We start from the raw sequence: 13630 nt of genomic DNA, 5'->3' as shown, positions 1-13630 counted from the left end.
ACTGGGCGACCGCTTTGCAGAACACCTGCGGTCTGTCCGCAAGAAAGACCCAAACCTCCCTGTCGCTTGCCATTTTAACACTCCACCCTGCTCTCTTGCCCACATGTCTGTCCTTGGCTTGCTGCATTGTTCCAGTGAAGCCCAACGCAAACTGGAGGAACAGCACCTCATCTTCCGACTAGGCACTTTACAGCCTTCCGGGCTGAATATTGAATTCAACAACTTTAGATCTTAAACTCCCCCTCCCCCCATCCCCACCCCGTTTCTTCCCCCTCCCTTTTGTTTTTTTTTCAATAATTTATATAGATTCTTCTTTTCCCACCTATTTCCATTATTTTTAAATCTACAACTAATACCTTGTTAGTCTTTCCACCCCACCCCCACTAGAGCTGTACCTTGAGTGTCCTGCCATCCATTCTTAATTAGCACTTTTCTTAGATAATATCACCACCTTCTACACCTCTTTGATCCTTTTGTCTGTGACATCTTTTGATTCTCTGCTCCTATCACTGCTTGCTTGTCCCCACAACCACCCCACCCTCAACTTCTCTCTCCCCCCGCCCCCCACCTTAAACCAGCTTATATTTCACCCCTCTCCTAACTATACTTCAGTTCCGTTGAAGGGTCATGTTGGACTCGAAACGTCAACTCTTTTCTTCTCCACCGATGCTGCCAGACCTGCTGAGTTTTTCCAGGTAATTTTGTTTTTGTTCTGACTAATGAGCCCTAAGTGCGGGTAATGTGAGGGGCGGGGCTCCCTGACCAGAGTCCTGATTCAGCATGTAGCTCCTGGAAAGCTCTCTCTAATAAAGTTTATCTGATTCTTGTTGAAACCTGTCTGGCCTGTCAAGTCATTACAGTGAGGATTCAACAGTAGACCTCCCTGTGTTGGCCACCATGGGATAGCTTGGAGGAAATTCTACCCCCATCTGCTTACATACTATATGGACCTGAACAGGCTTTTCATGACTGATTTAGTTGCAAGTTACATATCTGTTTGTCCTGCTGGATCGTAGATTCTCAATATTTGCTAGCTTATCACATCCTCTGACACCAAATACAAGTGACTGTTGTTTTAGTGTAAACCTTGACAGGCTGTTTGGCCATTGGGGCTTTCAGATGACCTGATTCATGTTTTCACGCAATGTTAACATACATACACTCCCACAGGAATTGTAAAGCTGTTAGAAGCCCAATGCTCTCCTCCCTAATCCAGGGGCTATAAAACCAGTTGTAATGTCCCTACCATTACTTTGTATGAGATGAAACATCTCAGAACAGACCAGAGGCATGATTTTAAACTAACCCACCCGGTATAAAAACGTATGGAGTGTAACACTTATGCCCAAGCTGAACCTATCCCGTTCTCGTCCGGCATGTATGTTAGATCAAAGTCAGTGCTCATGGTTCTTTCAAATCCTGCATAATTCAGCTACTCACTGTTAAGGGTGGAATTTTGCTCTGATTTTTAAAAAATGTGATTCTAGGAACAGAAATAAGGTGTATTTTGATATTGTGACCTCATATTGATGTAATGTGATTGTGTGTGAAATGCCAGCAGGTTTTCATACATTGTGCCATCATCAGAATATTTCAGTGATGGTTGGCTGCAGGATGGTCAGCAGGGCAATGTTTGCTCTGTTGTGCTGGAATTTTCCATAATCTGTGGTTGTGCTCGAAACAGCATCTAGATTTCAAATTAAAAATACAACCTGCCTCCCACATTTCATGTCTGCTGGCGCAGTGCCTGAGAGTGTGAAGGGGGCACATTCAATTTGCCCTTTTTTTCATCATCTAACTCATTTTCTCTCACCTTCCTGCATTCCTTTCTTCACAAATTGCAACTCTTCCACAATCCACCACCCAGAAATCTGAGCCCAAACTAATTCTCATTCCTTTACTGTTCTTGTCCTTGGCAATATTCATTGGACCCCCAGGCCTAAAAGAAACTGAACAAAAGAATTTGTTTCATTCCCAGGCCCCACAAGGCACTGCCTTTTCTTAAATCCGATACACTTTTTTGCCCTATGTACATGTCCCTGCTGTTCTGATTCTGGTTTCCTTTGCTTAACCCCTTCTCTGCACTTCACTTTTCAGCTTCAAAACCTTCTGTCATTTTGGTCTTACACCCTGGCACACTTTTCCTTGCTACCTCAGTCTTTTCCTTTGGAAGTTCTGTTATAACCTATCTCTTTGACCTTACCTTTGGCCCCACCACTAACCTCTAACCTTTTGCCTGCTACTTCTTGGTGGCCCTGCTGTTATTTATTTCACTTCAATGTATCATATTTTATCCCATTTCCCATGCTATAAATGTGCATTGCTGTTGTTGAAAGTGGTTGGCTCAACGATGACATTGGCAGAGGCCATGAAGAAAACCTCTTCGCCTGTGGCATTTTCAACAAAGAAGGAACATGCTCTGGAATTAAAATACTTTCCAAGAAATAATGATCATTATTGTGAGGTTCTTGGAACATGGCCAGATCTGCATTTGAATCTAAAACCACCTGAAATATTAATTTATCTTCTCTCTCCAAAGCTGCTGACTGACCTGCTGTGTTTCCAGCATTTTTAAAAATTCATTCACGGGATGTGGGCTTCACTGGCTGGGCCAGCGTTTATTGCCCATCCCTCGTTGCTCTTGAGAAGGTGGTGGTGAGCCGCCTCCTTGAACCGCTGCAGTCCCTGTGTTCCTGTTGTTAATTAAGTTTTCTAATATTTTGTTTTTTTTTGAATGAAAGTTTGGTATTACTTTTGTTTAAGTTACAAGACTATTGTCCCACTGAATTTTCAATACAATTACTTCCTTTCATTTTGTAGGATTTTATTCAAGGCCCTTGCAAAGTTGTTGCAGAGCTTTTAATGAATTGTCAGCTTTTGCTACTTTTCTAGCTTGGTCTGTATGTTTAATTCCTTTTCTGATAGTCTTAAATGCATATTTGCACTTTACCACATATCATTACTTGGCCTATTATAACAAATTAATTCCTAATTTTGAGATATCTACTTAAGCATTTCAGCTCCATTGAAACTCTAATTCTATTCATATGGGTTACTGCTCAGAACCGAGTGAATCAACTTACACAAGTGCATAACTTATCTCACTCTTTCTTTTCCTAAGTCCCAAGCATTGCCATTGATAGCACTGTCACAATGGGATGAATTTATAGGAACAGGACCTCTCATGGCAAACACCATTCATTAGACAAATTCCTGGACCCTTCAGTGCAAAATGCTTTTGTGCCATGACTTGCTGGAAGAGCAAGCAGATAACAGCATAGCTGGAGCAATGGAGTATCAGGGACCTTGGTGAATCACAGGACCAGCAGTGAGATTCAAAGATTGAAAAAAAGAAAGCTGAATAAAGGGAAGGAAGTATGGTGATTTTGAAGCTAATCAGGTTACAGAAAGAGGGAAGGAAAGATTTAATTGAGATTTAAAAAAATGACAGAAAGGAAATGTAAAAATGTATTGCATTTGATGTGATGGACTTCCAAAATGTGTTTGATAAGATGCTGTGTAATTGCTTGTCAGCAAATCTGAACCAGCAGGTATCAGGATTTCCAAAAGGCATTTGGTAAGGTGTTGCATAAAAGGTTAGTACACAAGATAAGAGCTCATGGTGTCAAGGGTAATATATTGGCATGGATAAAGGATTGGCTAACTAACAGGAAGCAGAGAATTGGGATAAATGGGTCATTTTTGTTGTGGTATGCCTTTAAGGGATATCAGCATGACACCAGTAGAAGGGAAGTGTGTCATGCAATCCAATCTTAGTTTCACTTTTCCTGTGAGCAGAGCACAGCAGACAGCTCTGATACCTTCAAGCTTTATACCTATGTATAATTGTTCTCATATGCCTGGTCTAAATAAATGAACCCACAGTGTATTTACCCAATCCCTTATGAGCGATTAGGTATTATATCATTATAATAACACGGCAAGGTGATCAGCGGTGGTCAGGGACAGGTGGCAGCAAGATTAGGTTCAAGTACAACATGGTGAACATCCTTAGATCATGCTACATGGCATGAGAAGACTCTTGACATTTTGGTCAGATCACATCAAAATGACAGCATTGGGAAGTATTAAAAACACAGCAAGTGACTGCGAAGAAAAGCTTTGGAGGCACAGCACTGAGCTGGTGCTCAAATAAAGGGCTGAAAGATCCCTCATGGTGAGATTGCAGTGCATAGCCTGTCAGTTCCATGAGTGGGACAGCATGTCGAAAGGACCAGCACTGGGTTAGCTCTATTGGGAAAGGTGAGTGGGAAGGGTGTGGGCTGGATCAATAGTGAGTAAGGGAAAGTCAAATAAAAAGCCTCAAAAAAAATCATAAAAATTGGGCCAGAGAAGGTTGCGATTATATCAGGTCCAGGAATTGCTGAACAATAAAATGAATGAAAAGCAAAGACACCATTACTCCATGGTTCATTCCCACCACAACTCGTCTTCGTGGGCAGAGTTTTGGAAAAAGCCATGAAAGCGGCTACAGCGACACTCGTCCCAGGTACTGCAGAAGAAGGAAGGTCAAAGTGGTATTGTCAGAATGTCCACAAAATTCCCCAGTTTGATTGGAATGCAGCTGACTTACTATCCGAATTCAAAATGTTTAAATTGCGTACAGAGCTTTGGTTTCTTGATTCTGGTGTGTATGAACCAGACAACCAAGCTATAAAAATTCACCTAGCAATTGGGAATGAAGGTCTACACAGGCTGAATACATCTGGATTAACAGCAGAAGAGTTCAAGGGTCCCCAAAATATATGGACTACATTGGAAGGCTGGTTGAGAATCAGGTTAAACTTCCATATTTATCAGCTAGAGTTCATGTCATTTCGACAACAGCCTGCAGAATCCATAGAGCACTTCATCAGCAGATACAGAGAAAAAGGTACGTACTGTGATTTTTCAAACACAGAGCTCGCAGACAGAGTTGTTGAGTTGGCGATCGCATCCACTCCCATGGAAGACTTTCAGAAAAATCTGCAGAAAAATCAGACAAGCCGAAAATGAATAGCATTGAAGAGCTACTCAAGGATGTACATAAGTACAAAGTGATCCTCGCAGGTCGACAAAGCTTACAGGTCCTAAGTACAACCCCAATTGTTGATGCTTCACTAGAACACCCAAACCTAGCAAGACATGTGGAAGGTGCATGCACCAAGGAAATGCCCAGCTTTTCAAATTCTGTAAAGCATGTGGCAAAAAAGGCCATTGGCAGTGGCAGTACACTAGAGCAAAGGCTGATGCAGCTACAAAGAGCTGTGCACTGATCCGAACAGACCATACACTATGGGCACATTCAAGCAATAAGAATGACCATCCGGTACCCTGTCAGAAACATATACATGAGGTGATTGACAAACCAGAAAATGATGATGATGTGCCCGACGAGACGAAGAGTGGTGAACACACTGTCAATTTCATGAAAACATAGATGCTGTCAAACTGTCCGAAGTGTTTTCCAAGACTCAAATTAACTACACTGAGAAGGTTTGTAACTATTCATTATTGGCCAAGATCGACACAGAGGCAAGTACCAACATACTACCTCTGCGAATTCTAAAAGACATGTATCCACAGAATGAAAGGCCAGGATGAAACATCCCACTGTACAACTTTCAGCACACAACAGTTCACTAATTCCATGTGCAGGATCCATAGTCCTGGAGTGCAAGTACAATCAATCCTCCTGGGTCTCACGGATGTTCTACCTTGTGGAAACTAAAGGCCCAGTGATTACAGGTCGACTGACTTGTCGGGAACTCACACGAGTGTTGTAATAACATGACAATTTTTCGGTTGGCAAACTGTAACTAGTGGAGTGTCACATGGATGAGTGTTGGGGCCTCAACTATTTGGAATCTATATTAATGACTTAGATGAAGGGACAGAATGTGATGTAACCAAATTTGCTGATGATACAAAGATAGGAATGCAAGTTGTGAGGACACAAAAAGTCTGCCAAGTGGGTTGATGGTGGCGTAGTGGTAATGTCACTGGACTAGTGACTACAGTAATATATAGGCTATACTCTGGGGAGACTCTCTGAAGGAATGATTTACTTGAACGGTGTTCCTCAAGGGTCAGTGCTATATATATATTTATAAATGATTTGGATATTGGAATATGAGTAAAATTTCAAAAGTTGAAAATGATACCAAGCTTAGAAGTGTGGCAAACAGTGATGTTCATACCAATCAATACAACAGCAATAGATCAGTGGGCGGAATGGATAGACAAGTGGCAGGTGAAATTTAATACAGAGAAGTGTGAGGTGATGCATTTTGACAGAAGGGGTAGGGAGAGGCAATATAAATGGCAGAATTCTAAAGAGCGTGTAGGGACCTGGGGGTTCATGTGTATAAATCTTTAAAGATGGCAAAACATATTGAAAGAGTAGTTAACAAATCATATGGAATCTAGGGACTCATAAATAAAGGTATTGAAAACAGGGAAATTATGCCGAACCTTTATAGAGCTCTGGTTAGGCCACAACTAGAGTACTGCATCCAGAACTGGTCACCACACTTTAGCAAGGATGTGCGTGTCCTTGAGAGAGTGCAGAGGAGATTTACCAGAATCTTTCTGGGGATGTGGGATTTCAGCTACAATGTTTGGTTAGAGAAGCTAGAGTTATTCTCCTCAAAGCAAAGGAGATTGAGGAGAGATTTGATGCAGCGTACGAGATTATGACAGGTTTAGATAAGATAGGTGAAGAGAAGCTGTTCCCATTAGCTGATAGTACAAGGGCTTGGAGACACAGAGACATACAAGGGAGATGTGGGGAAGAACTTTTTATGCAGCGAGTGGTGTTGACCTGGGACTTGAATTAAACACTATAATAAAAGCAAAACAAAAACAGAAATACCTGGAAAAACTCAGCAGGTCTGGCAGCATTGGCGGAGAAGAGCAAAGTTGACGTTTCAACACCTCTTTGTTCTTTTGTCCGTGACATCTTTTGGTTATCTCCTCCTATCACTGCCTGCTTGTCCCAACAACCCCCCCTCCACTTAAACCAGCTTATATTTCACCCCTTTCCTATTTCACTTAGTTCTGTTGAAGGGTCATGAGGACTCGAAACGTCAACTTTGCTCTTCTCCACCGATGCTGCCAGACCTGCTGAGTTTTTCCAGGTATTTGTTTTTGTTTTGGATTTCCAGCATCTGCAGTTTTTTGTTTTTTTTTGTTTTTAATAAAAGCAAAATACTGTGGATGCTGGAAATCTGAAATAAAAACACAAAACGCTAAGAAAACTCAGCAGGTCTGGCAGCATCTGTGGACAGAGAAAGAGTTAGCGTTTCAAGTCCAATATGACTCTTTTTCCTCGAACTTATTGCCTAAGCGGGTGGAGGAAGTGGAGATGATCAACAATTTCAAAAGAAATGGGATGGGCGCTTGAAGGAAATAAACATGCAGATCTACAGGATAGAGTGAGGAAGTGGAACTGATTGGATTGCTCTAGAGAGCACCAGAATGGACCAGCAGGCCTTTCCATTTTATTCACCATCATATCCTTATCTAGCTTTCCTTTAAATGCAGCTATACGATTTCCCTCAACTACTTCTTGTGGAAGTAAGTTCCACATTCTCACCGCTATTTAGGTAAATAATTTTCTCTCGAATTCCCTACTGGACTCATTAGTGACTATCTTATATTTATGGCCCCTAGTTTTTCAATCTCCTCGAAGTGGAAACATTTGCTCAATGTCTACCCTAGTGAACCTTTTCAGCATTTTAGAGACCTTTATCAGGTCACCATTCAGTCTTCTGTTTTCAAAAGAGCCCCAGCCTGTTCAGTTTTCCTGCTAGTTGCAACCTTTCAATTTTGGCATCAGCCTTGTAAATCTTTCCCCGGTGCCTTCAAATACCTCTTATAATATAGAAACTAAAACTGGTGACAGTATTCCAAGTGGGATTAATCAAGATCTAACAGTTTAAATTGTTCTCTTTCTGGGGCATCGAGGTTGAATGGCAGCCACTAATAATTCTCGCTGCTAAATTCTTGTGTTATTATGTGCTAGATTCTTGTGTTATTAGTTACCAGGCTTAACTTGCTGCAGCAAGCTTTGGGAATCATAGAATTATTACAGTGCAGGAGGCCATTCGACTCATCATGTCTGCACTGGCTCTCCGAATGAACAATTCACCTCGTGCTATTCCTCCTTCTTCTCCTTGCAACCCTGCACATTCTTCCTTTTAAGATAATAATCTAATTTACTTTTGAATGTCTCGATTGAACTGTTGGGAAGGTGTTGGTTACAGATCAGTATGTCTTAAAGAAGTCTCCATCGTCTCCTGTAGGTTCACTGTAAGTCTTTATTAACTACTAGAACTCTTTACACACGTACAGTAAAGGTTACAGGCTAGGAGCTGTCTCCATGTTTAGGTCCATAGACGTCTCTGCTCAGCACCACACTAACCCTGGTTGTGGGTCATGAGGCTTCTTACATCACTGTATAGGTGGTACTGTACTTAGTCCCACATTAATCCGACATGTGCCAGGCCCTTATACAACATGAACCTGCCTCCACCACACTCTCAGGTAGGGCATTCCAGACTCCAACCACGTGCTGCGTGAAGAAGTTTTTCATCATGTCGCCATTGCTTCTTGTGTCAATTACTTTAAACCTGTGCCTTCACCTTCTGGATTCTTTCACGAACGCGAACAGTTTCTCCCTATCTGCTGTGTCCGGATCCCCTCATGATTTTGAATACCTCTGTCAGATCGTCTCTCAGCCTTTTGATGAGCATTGAATTCTAACAAGTTTGGACAAAAAAAAAACGTGGAGACGATGGGGAGAAGGCGCTTTGTGTGAAGCGGTTGTAAAAACCAGCAGCAAGTCCTGGCGATTTGCGAAAGGTGGTGTCTCCCTCAGCCCTCCACCCCCCACCCCACCCCACCCCGGCTGTTGCTCAATCAGTGGTACCCCTTGACAAGCGCGCGCCGCTGTCACAAGCCTGCGCGGACGTGCGGTCGGCCGTGTTGCGCAGTGCGCGCACGTTGCCTGGCGACAGGCAGGGCGCGCGCGCAAGGGGAGGGCGAGTTACTGACGACGCTTGGCAGTGGGTGCCGGGTAATGGCGCGCATGTGCAGTGTGTGAAGCGTCCGGTAATGGCGGACAGACCGAGAGCAGAATGGCGGCGAATGAGAAGGGATTGAAGCCGCCGTCATGTCTCCTGCACACAAGCGGTCTGTGATAACGTGGGCGGCGGGGCTGAGCTTCGCTTTGCTACTTTCCTTCTACATTTTGGGCTGGTACCTGCTGGGCCTCTTGGCCGTGGCGCCCGTTTGGGTTTATTACTCTTCACTGCAGGGAGTAGGCCCCAGGCCCGGACCCCGAGTTTTATTCGATCGCACCAAAGCGTTTCTCCTCGGGACGCGTTGGGCCGAGGTGGTACACAGCAAGTTAAACGGAGGAGGTGGTCAGTGGAAAGGGAGAGGTCGCAGTGCCAGAAGCAGGTCTCAGCCGGGCCTTTGGAACCCCGGCCGGGCCCAGGGTAACAGCTGTAAGTGGGAGGTGGTGAATTGCGAGGAGCGCAACTCGCTGGCGGCGGCTTGTGCGAAAGAGCGGAGCCCGGCCGATCTCATGATGGGCAGCTATTTATCGAATGAAAACTCGGCGCAACCTACGTTTGGCAGCAGGGAGCTGAAGAACCGCTACAGTCGGCCGAATCCCATCCAGACTCCGACCAGGAGGCTGTCCTTTGGGTAAGAGACAAGGGACCTGACAGCAGTTAAAACACCATGATCACAAACTCTCATTCATTCAACTTGTTCTTATAAAGCTTCTATTGTTTCACATTGCTCTGGTGCAAAAGTTGCCCAAAGCAGTTCATCCCTGATTTGCTGAGAAAGAAGTTTAGCTCTGTGCTAATGAATAATTTGGGAATATTGTACTGGGTTAAAAGTACTAAGGGAATACTAAAATTGGAAATGAAGGGGCGTGGGAAGGTGTAATTGAGGTAGAAGATCAGTCATTATTTTAATGAATCGTGGTGCAGGCTCCAGAGACCAAATGATACTACCCCTACAAGAAGATTGAATGTAGAAATAAAATAAATGCTGGAAGTCTGGAATAAAACCAGAAACTACTGGAAATGCATATCAAATCTGAAAAAGAGAAAGTGGGTTTACAATTCAACTTGTAACTGCTCATCAGAGTACTACCATAAATATCAGACTTTTTTGGATTTTAAAATATGTTTTTTCCATTTTTCAGTAATTTCACTGATTTTTTGAGGGCATTTCAAACCCTTAATACGTATTTAAAATTTTTACATAAGGACACTTTTTATGTAAGCACCTTTAATTAAATAAAGAGCTGCATTTCTATAATGCCTTTCATGACTTCAGTTATCAGTGCTTTACAGGCAATGAAGTACTTTTGAAGTTTAGTTATTGTTGTGATGTAGGAAATCTGGTAGCCAGGGTACATGGCAGGGTCTCGCAGACAGCATTGTGATGACCAGATAGCCTGTTTTAGTGATGTTGATTGCAGGATAAATATTGGCAGGTTACTGGGGAGGATGGTCCTGCTTTTCTAAATATTACATGGGATCTTTTACATCCACCTGAAAGGGGAGGCAGTTCGCTGTTTAACATCTTATTTGAAGGATGGAACCTGTGGTGGTGCAGCACGGCACTAGGGTGTCAGCCTGTGCTCTGGATTCTGATGAATCAGCCAGTTAAATCCTTTTGAAATGTAGGAAAATCCTTATTCAGGCCTCTTGTACATGATATTGATATAAAATCTTGATATTCCTGGCTTGTATCAAGTCATGTTTATAATCCATTCATTTTGTTACCTGGTATTGGGAATTAAAATTAGCCCATAGCAAACTGGGTATGGAGAAAAAAAATCTAGGGATACAGTTACACAAATTACTAAAGGTAGCAATGCAGGTTAATAAGGCCATTGAAAAAACAAATAAAAGGAGCTTCATTTCTCAAAACTTCTCTGCTTTTCAATTCTAAGCTATGTAAAACTTGTAAAGCTTTGTTTAGATCACGATTAGAATACTCAGCAATGATAAAAAGATGCTGGACAAGGTGCAATAATTATTTATCAGATGATACCAGGACTGAGGTCGTACTTAGTAGGAAAGACTGAACAGATTGACGCTCTTTTCTCTCAAAGAGAAGGCTGTGGGATATCCTGAGAGAGGATGTTAAGATTATGAAAGGATTTGGTTGGGTACACAGAAGATGGTTCCATCTGTGGGGAAAACCACGAGTAGGGACCAGAAAAAAGGTGGCTACTAAAATCCAATAGGGAATTCAGGAGAAACTTCTTGAGCCAGAGATTGGTTACACTGTAGAACTAGCTACACTGGGTAGTAGTTGAGGCTAATAGCATAGATGCATTTAAGGGGAAGCTAGATAAATAAATCAGAGAGAAAGGAATAGGTGATTCTGCTGATACTGTGTTGAAGAGGGGTGCGAGGAGGCTGTAGTGGCGCATATGCACTAGTGTGGATCAGTTAGGCTTAATGGCCTGTTCCTGTTATTTCCATTCTGTATAATAGTGGAACATGGCTAATGTATGTTTTAAATAAAGTGTTCTAAAAGTCAGAAACATACTGCTGCATTAATGTTATAATTTGGAAGAATTTGGTTTAACTTTTCACTCTGCTGGGTTGGAATCAGATTAGTTTACCTTAGCATTGGCAATGATATTGCCTATCTAATATTCTTGGTTCTCCCCCATGCTCCTTGCAATGCCTTTTGAGCAAATGAGTCAGCTCACTGAAAAGCAAGGGGGAAATTTGAATTTTTAAAAGCAAGTATTTGTTAAGTTGTTAAGATTGTAGATTAAATTAAAACTGATTTTTGGGATTTTTTATCATATCAAGACATATTGTCTTGAATATTGCTGTTGACGTGCACAAAGCATCTTGCAGTAAAGCTATTGTGTGAAAGAGGTGCCAGAGGTACTTTGTAGTGCAGTGGGTTATGCAGCACACGAACTCATAGCATGTATAGCATAACTGCCTTATTCATGATGTAATATATTAAAATGAGTGCCTCAGCCTCAGTTGCCAAGGTGAGGCATGCTCACCATTTGGTTCAGTGGTGAGATGTTTTGTTTAAATTAAGGGAGTAATGGCCAGGGTCCCTCCATGAGTTTGACTATCGTCCCAGGCCAGTTAAGTATAATGGTGACAAAGACTCCATCTGTTACCACTCGGTTTAACTGGCAGAGTATGTTGATAAGGTTAGATGGCACAGTGTCCACCATTCAAGCTCTTTTAGATATTAGTAGGAGCTATATTGTAGAATTCTTGCATTAGTTGATTGCTTTTGGCGTGTTAGCTGCAGTTAAATTATGATCAAGCTCAAAAGATTGATTATATGACCCAAATTGTTCTGACAGAAATTGAGACTTGTTTCCAATATAGTGAATATATATGTATGTATAGTACTGGAGCCATTAACTATTTGGAGAACAAAGTTTTCTAAGTGGTTTGTTTACAGCTGCAGCCATTGTGCAATATTGCAGTGAAACTGGGGAGCAGGTCCACAGCAACTGTTGGTAAAAATCTTCAATTTACCAGGTGTAGCAGAAGATGTTGTTATATTGATTTGGAAGCACTTTTTAAATTCTTTTTCATATTTATACTTCCACTTGATCTGTGGTTTAACATATTAGCATTGCACACAGGTGCATGTTTCAGTGGTGGTGTGTGAAACCAGTAGTTGCAGTTGAAGGCACAGCAGAAGTGACTCTTCATGCACAAACAAGTAGAACTAAACTGTGAACCTTTTCAGGGCTATGGAAATATTTCTGCAACAAAATGAAGTAGAGCTATAATTGGAGGAGTAAATCAATACATTGTAGGTTCCTGTCTTTGAGTCCACATTTATTTCCAACATTAAATTTTAATGCTAAATCTTGAGTGTCAGTAAGTGGTGAAACTAAATTTGTCAATACATAGAAAATAAATAGACACAACAACATCTGTTGTGCTCTTTCCTTTGTAATATTGCTGTATTCCCATTAAGGTGTTGATGCTAGCTTCATGTAAGAGAATTCTCTGAAACATTGGTTTTTTGTTCAGGACTTGTAATTTTTTCCCATATTGAAGTCACAGAATGAGGAAATGCTGTTCAGCTCAGTCTACCTCATTGATGAAAACAATCTCCCCATCACTACCCAGCTTGATCACTTTATGCAAAGAACATCTATACCAGTTTCAAGCTTTATATTTCTTTCCCCTGTGTCCTGTTCTCAGGGTTTAGTTTACTGCAGTGTTCCAGATTTACACTGACACTTGACAGTTTATCATTCAAAAAAATTACCTCTCATCTGCCTCCTTTCAAGAGTCATTAGCCTGAGTTCCTCTAGTCTTCATATTTTAATACCAGTCTTGAGGCTCTTTCACTTTCAAGGTTTGAAGAACTAGACATGGGATTCAAGATATAAAATGATCACAACCCTGTACAATTGAGGCATGTACTCTGACTTGTTTAGCTCTATAAAATGCTTTGTTGATTATTCAAGCGACCGGATGTGTTGAGCACCAAGCCTGCTAAAAGCTCAAAATCTATTTACTGTTATCAGTACTGTTATAGATATTCTTAGGATACTCATAACACCCATTGTACAGTTGTGTGCTCCGTCAAG

The 13630-nt window shown here is 41.8% G+C and overlaps 1 protein-coding gene across 6 annotated transcripts in view; it reads left to right on the top strand.

Moving 5' to 3' along the window:
- The first annotated feature begins 9078 nt into the window (after window positions 1–9078).
- Window positions 9079–13630, top strand: part of pom121 (POM121 transmembrane nucleoporin) — a 61478-nt gene continuing 56926 nt past the window's right edge. For 4 of the 6 annotated variants that reach the window (XR_013577526.1, XM_078548456.1, XM_078548453.1 and 1 more), the window contains exon 1: window positions 9080–9714. Coding sequence is in view for 5 of the 6 variants with exons in the window: in XM_078548456.1 (XP_078404582.1) it covers window positions 9176–9714 (539 nt within the window). In the remaining variant the exon portion in view is untranslated. Of the gene's footprint in view, window positions 9715–13630 lie in introns of all 6 variants that reach the window. The other 2 variants (XM_078548454.1, XM_078548455.1) reach the window with 2 other exon arrangements.

This window comes from Cetorhinus maximus, chromosome 9 (assembly GCF_964194155.1).
Source record: "Cetorhinus maximus chromosome 9, sCetMax3.hap1.1, whole genome shotgun sequence".
Taxonomy (NCBI): Eukaryota; Metazoa; Chordata; class Chondrichthyes; order Lamniformes; family Cetorhinidae; genus Cetorhinus; species Cetorhinus maximus.
The sequence above is the reverse complement of the archived record's forward strand: the minus strand, read 5'-3'. Positions and strand labels throughout refer to the sequence as shown.